The sequence below is a fragment of the Callithrix jacchus genome, chromosome 9 (assembly GCF_049354715.1).
Source record: "Callithrix jacchus isolate 240 chromosome 9, calJac240_pri, whole genome shotgun sequence".
In the NCBI taxonomy this organism is placed as follows: domain Eukaryota; kingdom Metazoa; phylum Chordata; class Mammalia; order Primates; family Cebidae; genus Callithrix; species Callithrix jacchus.
The window spans coordinates 17,671,964-17,693,934 of NC_133510.1; the positions used below are offsets into that span (position 1 = coordinate 17,671,964).

A 21,971-nucleotide genomic window follows, 5' to 3' on the forward strand; every position below is an offset into this window, starting at 1 on the left:
CAACCCTTTCTCACTCCCATCGTAGGTCTGTGAGGAACAGAAGTGCGAAGAAGAGGTCTTCCCTCTGGCCATGAATTACCTGGACCGTTTCTTGGCTGGGGTCCCGACTCCAAAGTCCCATCTGCAACTCCTGGGTGCTGTCTGCATGTTCCTGGCCTCCAAGCTCAAAGAGACCAGCCCGCTGACTGCGGAGAAGCTGTGCATTTACACTGACAACTCCATCAAGCCTCAGGAGCTGCTGGTAATGACGGGCCCCTTCCTCCCTTCCTTTCTGCGATTCCCGCTTTCCCCTGGCCAGCAATATATCTTCTACTCACCACTTCCAGAGCAAATTCTTGGGATCCAAAAATGATCCCACCAATAGAATGTTCACACTTACAGGCGATGGCTCTTTTAGTAGGAAACCGCTGTCTTTTTTTTGGTGTTCCTACTATGTGCCCAGGCTCCGTGCCCAGCACTGAGGCTACATCTGTGAATAAGATCCTCATGGAGATTTGGGTTGGTGAGACTCATTCGCAATGTGTGTGCATGTGTGTAGGGGAAGCATGGAATATTTTAACTAACAGTGATAATATTTTAATTAAATTCCAAATTTTCAAAAATAGTCTGAGAATGTGTTCACATGATAGGTATGTGGCTGTGCTGTGTGTCTCCTAAAAACTTGGAGTTCAAAGGTAATGCCTCTAAAGCCTCAAGATACCTACACATAATAGCTGTTTACCGAATATCAGTTCATCCATCGACTGGGCGCAAAGTCAAAATTTGCCCTTTCATTGAAGGAATCCCAGGCCTGGGTTCTAACTCCAGTAGAATTGTGACCTCTGTACAACCCCAGGGGTCCTGTCTTATCTCTGGTTTTCTACCAGGGAACCTTTTTCCCACCTGATCTAACTCCTTTTCCCTGCAGCTTGACATATAAGACGGCCATATTGCAGCAGTACTGGATGGAAGAGCAGCTCCAAGGCCCACCTTCAGTGGTTTGCACACCCCCTCTGAACTGTTTAGAAAAGCACCCCCGCCTTCCCGCCCCCTCCCCCTCATTACTGGCAGGCCCTGCACAAAGTCCACAGGGCTGAGACTGGCTTCTTGAACTGGGCTTTGTGAGGAGCCTTCCTTTCTGGGGCTGTGCTGCCATCTAGTGGAAGACATGCACAAGGTTGGGGGAGGAATTGCCGAGAATGTGGAGAGGGGCCTGAATGACTTCACCTTTGAACCGCTGCCAGATTTTAGCTGCTTCTGGTTTGGTCCGAGAGGCCCAGAAAGGTGCTTTCTTCTGGGAGATCTGCTTCCTTTAATAATGGTACAAGACGAGTGGTCCGCACTCGCATTACCCTGTGAGAAGGAAGGGCTGGCATTTCAAGCCATCTTTTTGAAGATGATGGTGGTTTAGTAGTTTATTGGGGCCCTTTACCCCAGCTGTCCACAGAAAGCCAAGGCAGATTTTTAAAGCTTATAAGGAAAACATTCTTAGAATTGGGAACCAATTTGCTTTTCTCATGGGAGAGCAGGAAAAACATCTTCATATGGTTCATTTGTTTCAAGAGGATGGTGAACTGAGGTGAATCACGGCTTCAGGACACATGAATCTTTCCAAGAATACCCAAGCAATATATAGCTCTACACGACCTGGCCTTTTCCTGTCCCCTTCCCCTTTATCCCAGAAGTTGGGATTTGGAAGTGTCCTATTTTACAAATGAGAAGGCTGAGGCCTGGGAAGGAAAGGGAATCACCCCTGCCCCACTGCTCCAGCACTGGGGTTCTGGTTGCTGGTTTAGCAAATGAAAGAGATTCCAAGTTCTCCATGTGAATGGGAGAGGGGATGTGTTGGCAAATAGGCCCAACCTCTCATTCTTCTGATGACAGCCCAGTGGATACGCATATTTCCTGATAGCACATACAATATTTTTAATGTTTTATTTTGGACTGTTTCCCTTTGAGCACAGTTTCCTATAAGTATCTCAGTGAAAAGGGGAAACCAGGTTTTTCTTCAGGTGGGCTGCTGGTGAGAGGCCCAAAAGACACAGGCTTGTGTTGTCCCCACACTTGCATGGAAAGATGCTGTGACCCTGAGCCTTGCCTCAGGTCACCTCCATCTGCAAAATGGGGTTGCTAATGACCATGTGATCCTTTAGTCATGATGACAAACGCCCGTGAAACCTTGAGGTGAAAGGGCTGAGTGTCACATCCCCAAGATTTCCGCGTGATATGTCAAAGGGGAAAGTTTGAACAGCAGAGAGAAAAAAGGCACTTTGGCAGTAAGCAAAAGTAAGCTAATCGGTTGCCGAGGAGTTGGGCCAGGGAACCTTACTCTGAGTTTTATCTGCGTGCATCATTTTTCCATGAAGATTAAAAAGACTATTAATTCGGTGATAGAGACATATACAATCAATCACCGTGAAAGGGCCACAATGACCTTGGTCGAATCTTATTGTAGGTTCTCCTTTCTGGGTGGGCGGGCAGTATTGCCTGTAAGTCAGGGTTGGGAGGGGGCAAGGGGAGCTGGAGTGGAAACGAAATAGGAGAAAATAGCATCTTGGCAACAGCTACCTGGGCTCTCATTATTTTCAGTGGAGCCTGACATTTGAAGCATAAGAAGAGCTGTCAACAGCTTCAAAGCTTGAGGGGCACATTGACAAATGGGCCGGCCTTGCAATCTAGCAGCCACGTCCTAATGAGAGGCCTTAGAATGGGTCTGGAGCCCAACCCCCAGCCCCCGACACCAGGTCAGCCTGTGGATTTTAGATTCTCCTCTTCTCTTCCTGCCTTCCCCTCCAGGAGTGGGAGCTGGTGGTGCTGGGAAAGTTGAAGTGGAACCTGGCAGCTGTCACTCCTCACGACTTCATTGAGCACATCTTGCGCAAGCTGCCTCAGCAGCGTGAGAAGCTGTCTCTGATCCGAAAGCATGCCCAGACCTTCATCGCTCTGTGTGCCACCGGTAAGATCAGGCTTGGGCCAGGGACGGAGGCCCGAGAGCTCTTTTGGGAGATGTTCAGGGAGAGGCAAAAGGCAGTATGAACTTTCATGTCAGTTTAGGAGTTTAGGGGAGGGGTGGTGTTGAGTAGTCTAAAGTCTGAAGTTTCATTCTTGGGTGGCTTTCTCTTTAACTGTATCTGAGCTGGTCTGTTCGCTTTCTCTGCTATACTCATAAACGGTTTATGAGGACAGGTGTGGTAAGGAAAAAAATTAGTGCCTGTTAAAATATTCTTTATGATGGCTAAAGTGCTCTTTGAAGATTATACGTACTGGTCACTGGTTGTGTTTAAATCTTTAATCTTTTAAGGAAAAGGATGGCTTGGAGATATGCCCAAGAGGAAATCTGGGGGGAATGGGGGCAAATACAGGTTAAAGGAACAATGTCAAGGTAAATATGCAGCCTGCCTTGATGAATGGTGAGGGAGACCAAAGGAATTTTTTTTTAACCGTAGGGCATTTATGGCCTTCTGGCTGTTCTCTCCGCTGTGTGTGTGTTGCCGGGGGTAGTGAACCTGGTTGGCTTCCGGTAAGGCTTTACTTTCTGAGCACCGGGTTGTGATGCCCCCACTTCATGTGGAGGTGTTTTGATTTTGGCACAGCCTTTAGCATTGCAGTTCTGCCTATCACGTGGATCCCGCAATTGACACACAGTTCCTACTGGCCCATTTGCTCCGTATTTTCCTTAGGAACTCAAGGCAGTGGTTTGCTGTTATCTTATTAAAAGAGCCTTGGCCAGTTTCTACTTTATTTATTTATTTTTCTTGGTAGTGGCCATGGCAGAGACCCCAGAACCTTACTCATCCAAGGGAGAGGTGTCAGGAGTTCATGTTTTGACAATCAGAAACCTTAGGTAAAAAGTCGATCACTTGGGAAGACCTTTTGGTGTGATTCACCTCAAATTTGCCACAAGTAAATTGCATAGGTGGACTCCGGTGGTAACTTTTTTCAATACATTGCTACATGTTACTCCTGAGTGCTACAGATGATTATATAATGTACAATGTAGTGCATATGCCCTGTGCTCACAGTCAAAAGGTCAGGCTCTGCTAAATTCAACTGGGTGACCTTTGATTAGCTGCTTGACCTCTCTGAACCCCAGCTTCTTCATCTGCAAAACAAGCCTGTTGATACATCATCCTACAGCCTTTTCAGAGCAGCTAGGAAAATTAAAATCAGAAAGAGATGATGCCCGTGGAAGTGCTTTGTAAACTAGATGTGTAGGTTGGACCTTCACTAATTATGAAAATGCTACCGTCTCTGATTTTAAGCCTGATTTAACTGTTCCTACTAATATGGATATGATGGCTTTCCTTTTCTGGCTGCCCTTGTCTGTTTCTGGTGGGACCTGTGTGCTCTGTACTTGCAGGCTTGAGTCTTCCCCGCTGCCTGCCTGTTCATCCAGGGCACAGGTTTCCCCTTTCTGGTTTTCTGTAGTCCTGCTCTTCTGGATGCAGGCCAGGCCTCATGGCGTGCACATGCGCCCCGTGCACCTTGGTGGGAGAGTCCATTGTCCTTCCTGCAGCCCTGGGGGAGGTTCTTAGGAGCCCAGTGGACCCCTGCTGCCTTTTGCACAGTGGTCACTCTGGCTTCCTTCCCTTCTGCTGTCTGGCCCAGGCCGGAGAGGTCAGACCTCCAGTGACCTGTCATTTTGTCTCCCAGGCTTGGCCGTCCCTTTCCTCTCTCATCTTGATTCACTGTAGGGGAGGGGTCAACCAGTTCTTTCTCTCTAGCCCCAGGACAGCTGACCCCCAACCCTAAACTTCCCCACTGCCCAGCTGTGAGCTCTGCTTTGACACTGTCTCTTGACTAACAGATCTTTTGGGGTCTATCTCCTTCCTCCTCTCTGATCTCTGATTGAGGTAGGGGTCCTGGGTGGAGTTACTGGGTGTGTGGGCAGATCCCCAGATTCTGTCTAGACCTATTCTCGGAAACTGGGGATCCCATCCCCCACCCGTGGCCTTCTTGCCCAGATCTTCTGGCTGGCTGCCAACCCTGGGGCCAGAGTAGGGAGCCTGGGATTCAGGGACTGAGGACAGAGGCCCAGAGGGAGACAGAGGCAGTTACGAAGACTGTGTTTGGGGGCCTTGAGCTAGCTTTGGTCAGGAGCTGGGAAATGACAGGAGAAAGGACACCCCCAAACCAAATGCAAACCATGTGCTAAGCACTGAGCCTCAGGTATGGACTGGGCAAAGCGGGGGCGGGGGGGGTGGTCCTCAGAAGTTTCCTGGATCTGGAAAGGATGGGCCTGTATCGAAAGATATTTCTTTGCCTGATCTGCACTTGGGTTTGTGTAACTGACCGAGTCACATAGAATCCCTGGCTGCCTGGAGTTTTACAACAGTTGGCTTCACAATGCAAACACCAAAGGCCGCTTTTCTTGGAGGAAGCACCTTCCACGGAGAGGAGGTTGTGCGTTGTGGGAACAGGGATGATGAATGTGCAAAAACCTGGGACTGTGTCTGACCAGTAGCGGGCACAGAGGGGCTGAGGACCAGAGGTCGGAGGCACGGATCCCAGCCTGAGCTGCTGCCCTCACATGCTTCTCTCCTTTTCTCCGAGTTCTGGATGCTCCGTCCTGGAGCTGATGAAACATCTGCGGCCAGGGTCTTGGAGGTGCACAGCGAGTGGAGGGTGGGGGTCCCGAGAGATGGTAGCCAACCCTCAGGCTATGCAGCTATTTGATGGGAAAAGCTGGTTGTGAAAGAGCTGGCAATGGTTCTACAGTGTATGGGGAGCATATGTGTGTGTGAAAGGGGAAGGGAGAGCAGGAGAACACAGGGGCTGTGGGAAGGACACAGGCGGCCTTGCTTTATGGGGCTCTTGGGTAAGATGGTGACAAGGCAGAGAGGAACCCTCCTTCCCTTCCCTTCCCTGCTTAGCCTAAAATGGCTTCTGGAAGAGAGAGGGCCGCAAGCTGCTGGTGTCCCTCTACAGCAGGTCCTGGTCAGTGCAGGCGCAGGGGTGTGTGTCTGTCTGGGAGGGGATCTTCCTGACTACGGCCCCTAGCATTCCCGTTCCTGGAGTTTCCAAAACTGGGGAAGCAGAACTGGGCCATAGTTTCCCCGGTCACAGCTCTGCTGATAGAGCGCCCAGGTCTGCAAGTGAGGAAGGACCACTGGAGATGACCCGGGACGGCACTGTGGCACTGGAGATTTCCTGACGTGTGATGCCATGCTCGATGCGTGATTCCAGTTAGTCTAGAAGAGCCAGTGGCATTGAGTTTACACCTGGCACTGGGGACGGGGAGGTGCTCACCCTCCCCAGGACCCCAGGAACCCACATCCCCGCTTTCTGCACTAGAAGCCCACCCTAAGATGCTGCACCTTGCTATTTGTGCACAGGATAGCCGCCCCAAGGCCAGAGCCCCGTGTTGACTATAACCCATTGTGCTGTCCCAGCCCCTGCCCTGGCTTTACTTACAGGTGTTCCCTCTGATTCCATCCCCAAGTGAGAGGGAGACAGTGGTGGCCCCGAGAAGTTCAACGATGTGGCCCTTGATTTAGAGTGGGAGATTGACCTTGATGGGTGCTGGGAAGGAGAATGGAAACGCATCTTTGCATCTGCAAGCCTCTGAGCTACCACTGAAGCTGAGAGGTCGTGGGACTGAGGGAAATTGTTAGGATGCCCTGTGGGGACAGGCAGCCAGGCAGTGTGGGGCTTGCATCTCTCTTCCCTCTGGCTGTAAGAGAATGGGTAGCAGGCTGCTGGTTGCCCTCCAAACAGCCCCCTCCCCAGCTCCTCCCAGCAGGCATTGCAATTGCATGGGCATTCCCTTGTCATGGCAGCCCCGCCCCACGAGGACAGGGTATGCTGGTCCTTCCTCTTCTGGGGGTGACAGATGAGGTGCACGCTCAGTGATGTTCCTGGCCTTATGAACACCCTGGCTCTGGCTCTTTGAATTTCCACCTGACTGCAAGTAGGAGGAGGAGAGAGATGGGGAAAGCCTGACCCTGCCTTCCCCTTCTCCTTCAGCCTCAGCACCGTCTCTCTCCCCCTACTGGTGGACAGGAGCACAGTCATCACCCTTCACCCCAAGACCTTGGCCACCATAGCCAAAATGATGAATGCTGAACTTACTGGGCACGACCACATAGTCCGTGGTTTTAAACTAATTTAGCTCTAAACTCTTTCTTCATTAAAATCCCACCAATAAGTACAGATACCAAGTTGCTGAAATGGAGCACTTCTCAGGCCTGGTGCCCAGGTGAGGGAGCCCAGTGGGATGCTCAGGGGCTCCCGAGTGTCCTTGGGAGGATAAGCCATTTGTGCTTGCTGGTGCCTGGGCTGGGGCTGGGACCCAAGTGCTTTGAATCCCGAGCCAGATCACTGCCTTTGGGGCTTTTCTTCCACTTGTGCCCTGTCTTCCTTGGTAGTATATGGGAGGTGACCTTGAGGAGCTGGTCAGCTGCTGGTAAGTTATGAGGAGCTCTGGATCCAGAGTCCCAAAGTTTCATCCGGACTGCAGACCCAGCACTCACAGTGAGTGACATGAGACACATCGGTTCATCTCCCAAGACTTCATTGATTCGCTTGTAAAAGATGTTTGAAACTGAGGAATTTCCTGCTCCGTTTTATTAATGCCTCACCATCACCACCACTGCCATGAACAGGCATACAGACCACACCAGAGCTGCCCCTGGTGCCTGTGGGTCCAGCTGGGATTCCCCTGAGGTGTGTCCCTCGCCTCCACCGTTTTGCCAGGAGGGAGGCGGGAATGTCGGATGTTCCTGGTTGTGTGGGTATCGTTCCTTGGCTCGGGTGAACCGCATCTGAATGAATGTGGAATGTGCAGGGTTAGAGTTGCCAACTTCTCTCTTCCATTTGCTGAGTGTTCATGGGGTTCTTTTCATTCCCCTGTGGGGCTGCACTTTCTCCCAGTTCTGCAAAGCAGCAGGCGGCTTTGGGGACTCGATGATGTCATTTCTGGGACACATACACAACTGGATAGTGACAGATTCTCCAGGAAGCACAGAGCCCTCATTCTTCCTGGCCTGCTTGGCCTGCTCCCTGCATCTGCCTGCAAACCAGGGATGCTAGGCGCCTTTCTCCTCACCCCTCCAGACACTGGAGAGCATCTCCAGTCAGAACTACCCACCACAGTCCTGCAGGAAGTCCCAGGAGTGAGAGCAGTGGAGGGGCAGGATGGGGAGGAGTCTGGCTGACATTCATTGCTTACCTTGAATCAGGCACTGTGCTTTACAAGGATTATTTTAGTTAATCCTCACAACAACACTATGAGGTGGGTATTGTTATTCTCATTATTTGGAGGTCAGAAATGGAAGACTCAGAGAGGTCAGGTAACGTGCTCATCTTCACACCCTTGGTAGGTGATGGGATGGAGATTCAACCTCACTCTCATTCCAGAGCTAATACTCTGAACCAGTGAGGGGCATTCTCCAGAGGTCTGCTTTGGTTGGAGGGGAGCTGGAGCCCTAGGCCCTGAGATGGCCTCTGTCCCCCATGACAAGGGGTGTGGCTGCTTCTGCTTTCTTCAGCTCTCCAGATGCAGCAACCTAGAGGAGGCCCTGGGTCTGGTGGGGACTGGGGCAGGAGTGGAGGCTGCCCAAGCTCCAAGCACTCCACCTTCCAACTCAGAGCTTTTTGGGTCTATCTCCCAATCCTTTCTGTCTCCCTGGAGAGTCTTCTGAGAAGTGTCTCAAATGCTCCTCTCCACTTAGGAGCTTCCTTTTTTGTTTTCTGGGTTTTTTCTTTTGAGCCTGTTGCCCAGGCTGGAATACAGTGGCGCAATGTCTGCTTACTGCAAACTCTACCTCCTGGGTTCAAGTGATTCTCCTGCCTCCACCTCTTGGGTAGCTGGGATTACAGGTGCCTGCTACTGTGCCTGGCTAATTTTTGTAGAGACAGGGTTTCACCATGTTGGCCAGGCTGGTCTCGAACTTCCGATCTCAGGTGATCCGCCTGCCTTGGCCTCCCAAAGTACTGGGATTACAGATGTGAGCTACTGTGCCCAGCCTTCAAGAGCCTCCTTTGTTTGAGAAGTTTCTTTCGAAGTTACCTATATAGTAGTACAGACCTAGCCATTATAGCACACCATCCTCTGCTCTCCATTGCATTGATGCCCAGCTGTAAGAAGTCTCAATGTTGTACATTTTTCGGATGCTCCCTGAAACAGGGAGGAGCGCAATGTAATGATCAGAATGGATTGATGATCAGTTAATTGCCCCTCTCTCGGCCTCAGGAGTCAGCAGCATCTCACCTCTCCAGGTGTCAGTTAACGATGGAGAGGGCACACCCTCACCCTCAATGTGCCTTCTGTGCCAGCATATAGCTCGTTGGCATTTTTCATCAACAGACTTAAGAGGCTGCTGAGGAATTTTTACCTGGTTCTTATTTATTAAAATAAGGATTACACGAAAATCTTACAAACTTACCTGTGTTTCCCCCACCGAACAGAACAGCTTTTATTTCTGTGCCTCCTTCCAGTTCATCCATAGGCATGTATGTGTGTATTTACCCATGGTTGTCGTCATCATCATTGCATGCATGCAATTTGGTTTTCTGCTCCCTTCGTCTAAGTGGCTGTTGTGACCATTTCCCCGTCACAGAGACAAAGCTGAAGGTTTCCAGGAATGGCTGCATTGGGTAGGTGGAGCTTTCTACAGGTTGGGGTTGTGGGGGTTGGCTCACTACAGCCAGGAAGCTAGTGCTGTTTCGTTTTCTGTTTTTCTCTCTGTTCAGTGTTCCCTACCAGCAGAGAGGGGCATGTCCTCGAGGGTGGTCCTGGGGCAGCCCTGGGCTGCAGGGAAGGAGTGCTGCTCAGTGGAGAGAGGTGCTTTGTGACTTTGCCATGCTACATTCTATTGTCTCCTCATTGTTCTTCTCCTTGGGAGTCATTCCCAGTCCAGATCCTCAAGTAAGAGCGAAGAAGCTGAAAGGCACCTGGGAGACTGTCCCGCCTGCTGTTTTTAAACTCTTCGACCTAAGTCATGAAAGAAGAAACGCATTTTATAACACAATTCAGGATACTTGTACAAGTATGCCAGCCTGATACAAAATCTCCAAACACTATTTACTCTTACTGCATGCAGTGAGCCTGATAACTTTTTTTTAATTTTTTTTTTTTTTTTGAGACGGAGTTTCGCTCTTGTTACCCAGGCTGGAGTGCAATGGCGCGATCTCGGCTCACCGCTACCTCCGCCTCCTGGGTTCAGGCAATTCTCCTGCCTCAGCCTCCTGAGTAGCTGGGACTACAGGCACACGCCACCATGCCCAGCTAATTTTTGTATTTTTAGTAGAGACGGGGTTTCACCATGTTGAGCCCGATACTTTCTATCCTACTCTTATTTGGTTAAAGGAGAACAACAAAAAAATGCTGGTCACGACCCACAGTGAATTTCATGACCCATTAATAAGTTGCAACTAGAAATTAGAAAAACACTTACCTAACCCAACCCCTTATTAGACAAATGGGAAGCGAGGCCCTTGGAAAGAGGAAGTGACTTGCCCACAGTCTCACAGTCTGGACCTAGCTGGAGGGCTGCTATGGCCTTAGTATTGGACTAACCTGGAGGAGAGATGGGGGCGTGCTCAGGGGTCCAGAGGAAGATGCTGGTCTCCTGTGTAGCAGGCGATGGAGGGGCAGCACGGCGCCGTCCTGATCTCCAGCAGGTCTTCTGTCTGGCTGTGGGAACATTGCCCCTTTGGTGCCACTCTGAGCTGCTAAGAGACAGCCAAGTTCATGCACACAGTGCTCCCCAATTCTGTGGGATGGGATGGTGTCTCCCAGAGGACTCCCCTGAACATTTTCTTAGTAAAACAAAAAGGGAGGTGGAGTCTCCCTGTGCAGCCGTGCTCCTGTTCCCCCTGTGCTTGCTGGCTATCAGAAGTTAATTCATATGCCAATAATAAGAGTTGGTTTTGCTAGCAGTAGGACAGCAGAGACGAGCATGTGTGAGGTGTGCTTCCCGGTCTGAGGCCTGTAGCAGAGGGAAGGGAGGGCCGAGGATACTTTCCTGCCCCTTCGCTGGCAGATGCTCCCACCCGCGCCTTTGTGGGCCCAGGGCCATGGGCTGGCTGCCCCGCTTGTGTTATGAATGTCACAGGGGGGAGCTAACGAGGTTATTGGGCAGAGAAACACTCTCCTGTGACCCATGTGGAAGAGACCTACAGCAGAGCAAGAGGCAGGGAGGCTGGCTTTGTCACACCATCCATGGTGACAGAGAAAGCATAGGAGGGGCAGGGGGACAGCAGGCGTGGGCGCAGCACCATCATATTTGTCCCTCAAGAGGTGGAGATGGTAAAGGGAAAAAAGCCAAGGAGACAGGCAGATGGCCAGGTTTGCTCTGCATTCATGATGGGAGCGGGGGCTGTGCATGGTGTGGGGCTCCACAGTGTCTGACAGCACTGCTAACTTATGCTGGGGTGACGGGCTCACCATAAAAGAGCTGCTGTAGAAAATGTTTGTGTCATAGAGCCTCGCATAGGAAGCAGGGGAAATAAGAGAGGGGATGGTTTTTGTAGGTTTAACCTGATTGCTTCTGCTGTAAGTTGAAGGGTGACCCACGGTTCCCTATATGCTCTGTCTTCTGCCCCCGTGTGCCCTTCCCGTGTCTGCACACAGTAAGTTCACTGGAGCAATGCTGAAACTAGAAAGAGTACACTTTGGAAGACTTGCTGCTCTCCAGGACCGTCACTAGGGGGTTTGGCTGAAACTGTTCCCACCCTAAGGTTGTGTCAACACCAGCAGGGGCAACTTACTTAAACTCTCAAAAGTCTCAGGGTTCCCACCCGCAGCATTAGGGTGATGCTCGTGTGCACCTTCTGTGGCTGACGGGTGAATGAAACAGGACGTAACATGTAGCATATTGCATATGGCGGTCATCGGGAGCTGTCAGTGGCAGTAGTGGGGAAGCTGGCTGCCTTTATTTCCCCTTGATGGACCAAGCAGCTGCTGGGTCGTGGTCCCCCAGCCCCTCTGGGGAGTGCTCAGAGGAAGACAAGGGGTCTGGTCTTCCAATAGGAACCCTCTAGCACACAGGAGCATCCTCTGTATTTGCTGTCAGAAATGGCAGTGGATGGGGTTCAAGCCCCTCTGATTTATTATCCTCATTCTTCACGTCTCTGTAGCAAGTCACATTTTCTTCTCTTAGCAATAAAATGGGCCCCTCAGGCTCATGAGTCATAACTGAAACCAAGTCACCCATCTGATTCGGTCGCAATGGTTCATCTTTGGTGCTTAGTTACAATCCCCTACCGTAATGTTCTGAGATCCTTGCTATTGGGCCAGAGGTTGGGAATTGGGTGGAACTCAGCCCCTACTCGCCCACTCCCTGCATTGCTGCTTCTCTCATTTCCTTTTTTAAATCAAATCTTTGTTTTGGGTCATACTAATCCTCGATGCCTGTCCAGAAACTGTAGCAAGATCCCATCTGAATTAGCGTTCTGCATAGATTTTGCCTGATTCTCCCATCTCCTTGTACTCTCCCTCCTTCTCTCATGTGGAGCCCCTGGTCTATCCTGCTTGCACAGCCCATGGGGTACCTTATCTGCATGGGTCTCAGACATTCTCTGCTCTGTTCCCACCATCACCTCTAGAGGAGACCATGACTCACTCACCTTGCTGCCCCCACCAGGGTCAAGAATGTTACCTCAGACATGCTTAATATGACTGGGATTTGGGGACTGGGGACCTTGAATCCTCTGTGCATTTATTGTGTGCACTCAGATAAGCTGTCTTCCTTCCCTGCCTCGGTCTCCTCCGTTTAAATCTGGAACAGCCATGGTGATGGCAAATAAACACAGGGCCCCTTGTGAAAGAACTCTAGGGAGGACATGCCTGTAGGGCAAGGGGTCACTTGTGCCACTGGCCTGCTGCCATCCTGTTTCTGAGTCTCTTCAGTCTGGGGAGCTCCTGGATCCAAATTTGTTCTGTGCCCTGATCTTGTGCCTCTCATTCCTCGCAGACTTTAAGTTCGCCATGTACCCGCCATCGATGATCGCAACTGGAAGTGTGGGAGCAGCCATCTGTGGCCTCCAGCAGGATGAGGAAGTGAGCTCGCTCACTTGCGATGCCCTGACTGAGCTGCTGGCTAAGATCACCAACACAGACGTGGTAGGTGGCCTCCACCGTCTTGGCTAAGACCAGATGTCTCTTCTCAGCTCAGGGAAAGAGACGACAGGTTTGATTATGTCGTGTCAGGGGTATTTTTGGGGTTTGTTTTCTAAGACCAACATCCAAGGGAGTACAGAGTTCATTCAGCAGGTGACAGCCCCCTCTTAAGATTCTGAAAGACTGTGCGCCATAAAATACAGAAGAAAACTCAGGAAGCAGATGCAGGGGCGGGCAGAGGGCTGTTTACTGATGTTCCTCTATGGCGTGGGCTTCCCAGTGGGTCTGAATTGTGGCTTCATTGCCATATTTGTACACGCTGCCGGGCTGCCTCTGCCCAGCAGCATAGAGTTGCCGTGTCTGCTCACACACGCTGAGGCTGCAAGGCACAGAGAGGAGAAAGGAGAGCCAGGACTCAGCTGCAGTGGATGGAGCAGACACATAAGAGGTGCCCCACTGTAAGGACAGTGTCTGTCCCTGGCAGACCTCTCGACCCCTCCCCGCTCTCTCTTTCCTTTTGTTCAGTACCGTAATGGATTACAAAGTGCTTTCAAAAGACAAAGACCCATACAAACTCAAGAAACTATTAATAGCATGGGAGCTTCCCCATTCTGTGTGCCCTGTGGACGGCCTAGAGGCTGTTACTTCCTGTTGCCAGAATTTGGAGCTCCTGAGAAGAAAGGTTTTGAGAGAGACCAGGGTCAAGTGAGACTCTGAATGCAACTGGTAGGAAGCTGCAGTCCTAGGGCGTCCCAGCCAGGATGGTGCTGAGAGGTCAGAAAGGCAGTTCCTTCATTTTCCACAGGCAGGACACGGGCTATAATAACCAGCGGGGGAGGGGGGCGGGAGGCTGTGGCAGAGCTGGGTCTAGAACCCCCAAATTCCACCTGCCGCCAAGAAACATTCCACCCCACCGTTGCTACCGCTCCTGGGATCCTTTGGTTTGAAAAAAACCTTGGGTTTAAAGGCAATCCAAGAGGGGGGTGTTGGCCCTGAGCCTTCATGCATCGCCATGGAGAGGCTGAAGAATGCAGAGCACTTCACGATGACACCCTCTGGATGGTCCAGGGGGATTCAGATGCCCTCTGCAGGCTTTTATTGAGTTAAGGGATCGTGTGATTTATAGGCCTACGGCTGAGGCCTGCCCAAGGGACACTGAACAGATTAAACCTCAGAGAGCCCACGGCTGCAGCTCACTGGCTTTCTCTCCCGCCCACCTGGATTTTTCCTGGCATTTGTTCCCAGCTCAAAGAAATGGTGCAGGGAGATGCTGACAGAGCAAATCCGAGGTCCTCCTCTGAGATAGTTCTGAGATACGGTTTTAAAATGCGGGCTCCAAACATATGCTTTTAAAACGAGGACTCCAAAACACAGACTGAAAAGCTCCCTCCAGTGCAGCGTGAAGAATGCTTTTCTAATCCTCCAGAGAAAAATCATGGACAGGAATTAACATTTATAGAAATGGTTTGCTTTCTTCCTTTTCTGAATGTCTCCAGTTAAGGTTGCCTTACAAATAGGACTCCCAACCAATTTAAGACCAGCCCTTCCTCAAAGCCTGGAGACAAAAATGCCAGTGACAGGAGTTTGAGTCTCCCCTCCTCCTGCCCCAGGCATTGTAACCTTCTCCCAATGTTGATAGACCTGAGGGCTGACCACCCTACTGACTCCAGCCTTTTCCCACCTCCCTTTGCCCTCCCTTACTGATCTGACATGGACGGTGGTGTAAATTTCACTCCTGGGAGTTGCTGCTAAATCTCTTGGCTTTTCAAGACTGCAGGCAAGTCAGTTTGTTATCTCATCTGGAGAAACTGTTTTGCCTTTTTCTGATATTACATAGCCAGTCCATTTAAGTCAGCTGGCCAACTCTATTACATAGACATGAAGTGGGTAGGAAGCTGGTTGAGGAGTGGCCTCCTCTAAATCCCAGCCGTTGGTTGAGTTAGTACCTCACTTCTATAACGGGCACACACTGTGTTTCTTAACTAGGGCTTGCCTGTGTATGCCTCACTCACACCAGTGGGCCTAGGTTAAACATTTTCATATTTAAAAACCAAGAGTGAACATAGTGAAATGGAAAATTAATAACAGTTTTTCAAATAAAAATCAGAGACCTCAGGAAGTTCCAAGCTTACCTCTGGCACCCCAGAGGCTTATTCACCCTCCTTGAAAGTGTTTTTAGTGGAAAGATTCAAGCAGCGCTGGGCTAGGCTGTGTGTGTGTCGGAGTGGGGCGGGGAGCAGGGCTAGGTTGAAAGATTCAAGCAGCTCTGGGCTAGGCTGTGTGTGTGCGCGCGTGTGTGTGCGTGTATGTGTGTGTGTGTGTGTAACTTCCCAAGTGATAAATCTCCTACCATCCATTAGCCTGTGTTCTCTGAAAAGCTGATGAGGGAAGAAAGATAAAAGGGCTAGAACGTAGAACACATCAGCACTGGGAGGGAGGTGCATTTTGCTTCCTGAGCTCTGTTTACCATTTCTTGAGTCAAGAAGTGGCGTATTTCAAGCACTTAAACTCTTCATCCATTTCTGGAAGTCTTTACTGCAGGCCCAGTTGTTGCTAGAAGCTGGGGTGGGTGGGTGGCACGTGGGAAATAGAGGCTGAGATTCCTGCGTTCAGGGAACTTAGCAGTTGTACGACGAATCAAGAGGGAAGCACGCGAAACCCTGGTGAATGAAGAACATAAAGGAAGGTACGAATGCTAAATGCAGGAGGAAATCGACCCAAACGCAGGAGCTCGTGAGGCCTGATGTAGAAAGCAGGCCTCCCCAGAGGAAACTTGGTGCTAGAAACTGTTCTGAGAGAAACAAAATGTATGTGCATGCAATGGAATATTATTCCACCAAATGAAATTCCGATCCGTGTTATAACATAGGCACACCTTGAAAACACTATGTTAAGTGAAAGGAGTCACAAAAAGACAAATACTGTATGATTCCACTTATACGAGGTACCTGGAAAAGTCAAGTTTCATAGAGACAGAAAGTAGAATAGAGGTTCCCAGGAGTCTGAGGGGAGGAGAGGGTGAGGGATTACTGTTTCATGGGTGTAGCGTTTCAGTTTGGGATGATTCTGTAAATGGAGGTTCTGATGGCCAAACAGTGTGAATGGACTTAACCCCACTGTACATTGAAAAGCGGCTAAAATGGGAAATTGGACATTATGTATATTTAGCACAGTAAAAAGTGTGTGTATATGTATATGCATACACACATGCATACATGGATATATATATATATGTGTGTACATATGTCTGAAACAACCTTGAGCCACGCTACAAAAGGCCCGTAGGTTGGTGTTGAGCTCTTCCCAGAAAAAGCAAAGTACACAGGACGGAATTTTGCCCCCTGGCCCTAGTGCATTGACAAACAAGAATTGGGATGGGCCGACGGTTTCCCTGAGAGCCCCCGAAGTTATACGTCAGCTCCAACACACCTTGCTGTTTATGATTTCTTCAAACTTGCTCTGTGTCACTTCGCATGTTAGGTTGTGGGTTGTCAGGGATCCAGCGTTGAAAGAGGGTCCCTGACTCTTATGAGATGGCCACGCAGGTCTCTCTGGTTCACTGGCCGGCAGCAGATAGCTTTGATAGGAGGGACCCATGCAGCTCTGAGAAAGTCGGCCTTTGTTGCTCAGTCTGATTGCTAAAATAAACCGGAATGCTTCATTCCAAAGAGAAAGCTGAGTGAGGGGCCTGACAGTTTTATAGGGAATAAAAGTCCCAGAGGGTGGTATATTTTAAATACTTTTTCCTTCCAGTCGTAAGAGTTGGAAAAAACAGCTAGAGAGGCAGTTTGGCTTTAGGGGGAACATCTGTTGGGGGTGTCCAGTGCCGTGGGTAGGTTTGAGAGGGGAGGGCACCACTGGCCTGGGTCCCCAGTGACTGTGGCCCTGCTTCCTTAGGCCAAACCGAGGTCCTCGTCCCCTCTGCACTCTATCGGGCTGCACGCCAGCCTTTATCTCAGTGCTTCCTTGTCTATAGAACCTCTTGAATAAGGTCCAGCTTTTCCTCAGCTCTTTATCCCGAGCCCCTGGCAGAGTCATTGGGAGCGATGCTTAAGAGCGGGAGGGCAGAGGAAGGACGGAGCCCCCGAAGGACAAAGGCAGGCAGATGGGTTTCCGGTGTGTTTCCGATGTCTCTCCATGTCCTTTGAAAAGTCGTATCTTCATTTTAACTTTAATTCTGTGTGAGGGCCTTCCGAGCCTTCTGAGTCTTCCCTAACGGGGAAGGGAAAATGAAGCCTCTTACAGCAAGAGGCTTCATTTTCACATGACGCAGTTGCACAAATTCACTAACTAAAAAGTGGAATCAAGGCTCACAGGCCGTGAAGAGGTTGTGAAGTTATTGCAAGATATTTAACAGAATAAAGACTCTCGTCATCTGTTCCTCATATCTATCCTTTCCTGTCGAGGTCACATCGAACTCTTTGTCACATTATTTAAGAAAAAAAAAGCACTTTAGATTGAGAGATCCACATGCAGGTTTGTTATGTAGATTGAGAGAGCCACATGCAGGTTTGTTATGTAGATTGAGAGATCCACATGCAGGTTTGTTATGCAGATAGAGGAGATCCACATGCAGGTTTGTTATGTAGATTGAGAGATCCACATGCAGGTTTGTTATGTAGATAGAGAGATCCACATGCAGGTTTGTTATGTAGATTGAGAGAGCCACATGCAGGTTTGTTATGTAGATAGAGGAGATCCACATGCAGGTTTGTTATGTAGATAGAGAGAGCCACATGCAGGTTTGTTATGCAGATAGAGGAGATCCACATGCAGGTTTGTTATGTAGATAGAGAGAGCCACATGCAGGTTTGTTATGTAGATTGAGAGATCCACATGCAGGTTTGTTATGTAGATTGAGAGATCCACATGCAGGTTTGTTATGCAGATAGAGGAGATCCACATGCAGGTTTGTTATGTAGATAGAGGAGATCCACATGCAGGTTTGTTATGTAGATTGAGAGATCCACATGCAGGTTTGTTATGCAGATAGAGGAGATCCACATGCAGGTTTGTTATGTAGATTGAGAGATCCACATGCAGGTTTGTTATGTAGATAGAGAGATCCACATGCAGGTTTGTTATGTAGATAGAGAGAGCCACATGCAGGTTTGTTATGTAGATTGAGAGATCCACATGCAGGTTTGTTATGTAGATAGAGGAGATCCACATGCAGGTTTGTTATGTAGATTGAGAGATCCACATGCAGGTTTGTTATGCAGATAGAGGAGATCCACATGCAGGTTTGTTATGCAGATAGAGGAGATCCACATGCAGGTTTGTTATGTAGATTGAGAGATCCACATGCAGGTTTGTTATGTAGATAGAGAGATCCACATGCAGGTTTGTTATGTAGATTGAGAGAGCCACATGCAGGTTTGTTATGTAGATAGAGGAGATCCACATGCAGGTTTGTTATGTAGATAGAGAGAGCCACATGCAGGTTTGTTATGCAGATAGAGGAGATCCACATGCAGGTTTGTTATGTAGATAGAGAGAGCCACATGCAGGTTTGTTATGTAGATTGAGAGATCCACATGCAGGTTTGTTATGTAGATTGAGAGATCCACATGCAGGTTTGTTATGCAGATAGAGGAGATCCACATGCAGGTTTGTTATGTAGATAGAGAGAGCCACATGCAGGTTTGTTATGTAGATTGAGAGATCCACATGCAGGTTTGTTATGTAGATAGAGGAGATCCACATGCAGGTTTGTTATGTAGATTGAGAGATCCACATGCAGGTTTGTTATGTAGATTGAGAGATCCACATGCAGGTTTGTTATGCAGATAGAGGAGATCCACATGCAGGTTTGTTATGTAGATTGAGAGAGCCACATGCAGGTTTGTTATGTAGATTGAGAGATCCACATGCAGGTTTGTTATGTAGATAGAGAGATCCACATGCAGGTTTGTTATGTAGATAGAGGAGATCCACATGCAGGTTTGTTATGTAGATTGAGAGATCCACATGCAGGTTTGTTATGTAGATTGAGAGATCCACATGCAGGTTTGTTATGCAGATAGAGGAGATCCACATGCAGGTTTGTTATGTAGATTGAGAGATCCACATGCAGGTTTGTTATGTAGATAGATCCACATGCAGGTTTGTTATGTAGATTGAGAGATCCACATGCAGGTTTGTTATGCAGATAGAGAGATCCACATGCAGGTTTGTTATGTAGATTGAGAGATCCACATGCAGGTTTGTTATGTAGATAGAGGAGATCCACATGCAGGTTTGTTATGTAGATTGAGAGATCCACATGCAGGTTTGTTATGTAGATTGAGAGATCCACATGCAGGTTTGTTATGTAGATAGAGGAGATCCACATGCAGGTTTGTTATGTAGATTGAGAGATCCACATGCAGGTTTGTTATGTAGATAGAGGAGATCCATATGCAGGTTTGTTATGTAGATAGAGGAGATCCACATGCAGGTTTGTTATGTAGATTGAGAGATCCACATGCAGGTTTGTTTTGTAGATTGAGAGATCCACATGCAGGTTTGTTATGTAGATACATTGTGTGAAGCTCAGGTATGGGCTTCAGTTGAATCCATTATCCAAATAGTGTACATGGTACCCAATACGGAGTTTTTCAACTCTTTTCCCCACCCTTAAACACATTCTTAAATATTGCCCAGAGAAGATTCCAGGATATCCCTTCCTTGGGGTCATCCTGGCATTTTATGTCTCAGTCACATCAAAACTGGTTGTCAATGAGCTATTAAAAAGCAGCGCCGTGAAAGAAGTCTCGGTTTCGACCACACGTGATGCATGGGGTCTCGCATTGTGTCTTTCTGCTCCGTAGCTGGAAGCACCAGCACCCTCGCAGCACATGTCGTTTTAAAGGCTCCGCTGCTGCAGATTCTGTCTTCTTCAGGGCCTGTGGTCAGGAACCTTGTGAAGTGTTGCTGGAAGCTGGGGGTGGGGAGGTGGCATGGAATGGGGGAGCTGATGCCTCTCTCTCCTGCCTCGTTTTTCTGTGGGCCTCATTTGGTATGCAAGGAAATAAGCCAAACAGCCTGTGAAGAAAGGAAGAATGAGATAGTTTCCTAAGTTGTCTCTGCCTGAGTTGGCCGCGGGTCTGGGGCTCATTCAGCCCTTTGTCCCCCTGTTGAGTGCAGTGCGTGTGTGGTGACAATGGAGTGGCGCAGTTACACTGAGGGCTAATGGTAGGAGTTCCGTCAGCCCATTCATGGAGGCAGAGGAGGGTGCAGGGCGCAGAGCTCGAGCCAGCAAGCAGAGGAAGTCAGAGGCCCTTGTAACGAGCTGAAGATCACAAACACTGCTGTCAGGGCTCCAGGCTTGGGGGGTGGGGGCAAGGGAGGGGGCCTATCATCATGGAAGTTGGAGGTCTGCCCGACCTCCAGCGCGGTAGGGTACCACCTGTCCAGGCTGACAGACGAGCATTATGGCTTCCCTTTTAATCAGCTTAATTTGGGGCATCTTAACATAATGGCTGGTGCTCTGGAGGCTGCAGGAAAGCTGATGTCCTAGAGCCGCCGCACTTCACATGTATGGAACATCTTTTTACTGGAGGCGCTTTCGTGTTTTTCCAGCCACTTGGGCTGTGTTTCTCTGTTTTGGAGATTCTCTGGTCTGTCTGTCTTTACTTAGAGCTTAGAAATCAAGGTATACAGAAAAAGAAAGTTCTGAATTTGGAGGCTTGCCCTCTCTAAAGCCAAGCTGAGCTTTTAGCCAGATGTCACTGTGGGACAAGTCACTTCAGCTCTCCAGCCTTCATTCCCTGGCTGGGAAATGAGAGCACTTGGCTATTTGATTTCCAAAGGCCCTTTAGACCTCCAAATTATCCAAGTCTGTGATGATTTATGTATGTCTTCTTATAAGCCAACCCTTCAGAAACACTAACTCCACTCTTCTCTCAGCTTGATCATCTAACAGAAGCAGGCTGGTTGGATTTAAGATGGAGGAGGCGGTCTTCCCTCCAGGTGGCTGCCCCATCCCCACCCCACCCCAATCCCATGCATTCTCCTGCCCTCCTGCTTTGGGCAAGACCAGGATTGTGTGGAGTTGGCACGTCCAGTGGCAGGTATCGGCACCACTGCACAGTCTCCTCTCCCTTCACCTTCCACCAGCGTACAGAATTTATATGCCCTTCACAAGTCCAAAGAGGGCTCCTGCCATGTTAAACAAAGGTATTCATATGCGGGGAGTGAGCTCTGTCTCATGGAAGGGAGAGGCCAAGTTCTCTCTCCACCGTCAGAGAATGTTTGACATCATTTATACAAGACAGGCTTTTGCCCTTTTGGTTTTGCTGAGGCAGAATGAGGGATTTGTGTAGTTGAAAGTCGAGCTGATCATTGTCAAGTTGCGAGGAAGTGGAGCCTGAAAGAAGGTCAGGCAGGACTGCAGAGAGGGTTAGCATCCTGCTTCTCCATGAGGTAAGTCTAGAAGAGGGTGGGGAAGCGAGTTCAGAATTCTTCACTCCTGGAGTACCTGCTTTGGTCATCCTTTTACCTTCCAGTCAGAGGGATCATTGATCAAGAGCTGGCCAGGCTGGGCATAGTGGCTCATGTTTGTAATCCCAGCACTTTGGGAGGCCAAGGTGGGTGGATCACCTGAGGTCAGGAGTTCAAGACCAGCCTGACCAATATGGTAAAACCCTGTCTCTATTAAAAATACAAAAATTAGCTGGGCGTGGTGGCACACGACTGTAGTCCCAGCTATTTGGGAGGCTGAGGTGTGAGAATCACATTAACGCACAGAAGGTCCCTCAGTCAGCCAAGAATCCTGCCATCTCCTTTAGATAACAAAAGCTCTTAGGCCTTATGCTTTAGATAGGATTTGTCTTCCATGGACAAGCATTCAGTTGGAAACAAGTATATAGTCACTGCCTCTATGGTAGGGAGGTACTCTGATCCAGTCTCTCTGCCTCCTGGAAAAAAAGAAAAATTGTAAACACCC

At 49.2% G+C, this 21,971-nt stretch overlaps 1 protein-coding gene across 1 annotated transcript in view; it reads left to right on the forward strand.

Moving 5' to 3' along the window:
- CCND2 (cyclin D2) overlaps positions 1-21,971 on the forward strand; it is a 32,003-nt gene that overhangs the window by 2,226 nt on the left and 7,806 nt on the right. The window contains exons 2-4 of the mRNA XM_009003440.5: positions 26-241; positions 2,776-2,935; positions 12,897-13,045. Coding sequence (XP_009001688.1) covers positions 26-241; positions 2,776-2,935; positions 12,897-13,045 — 525 coding nt within the window. The remainder of the gene's footprint in view (positions 1-25; positions 242-2,775; positions 2,936-12,896; positions 13,046-21,971) is intronic.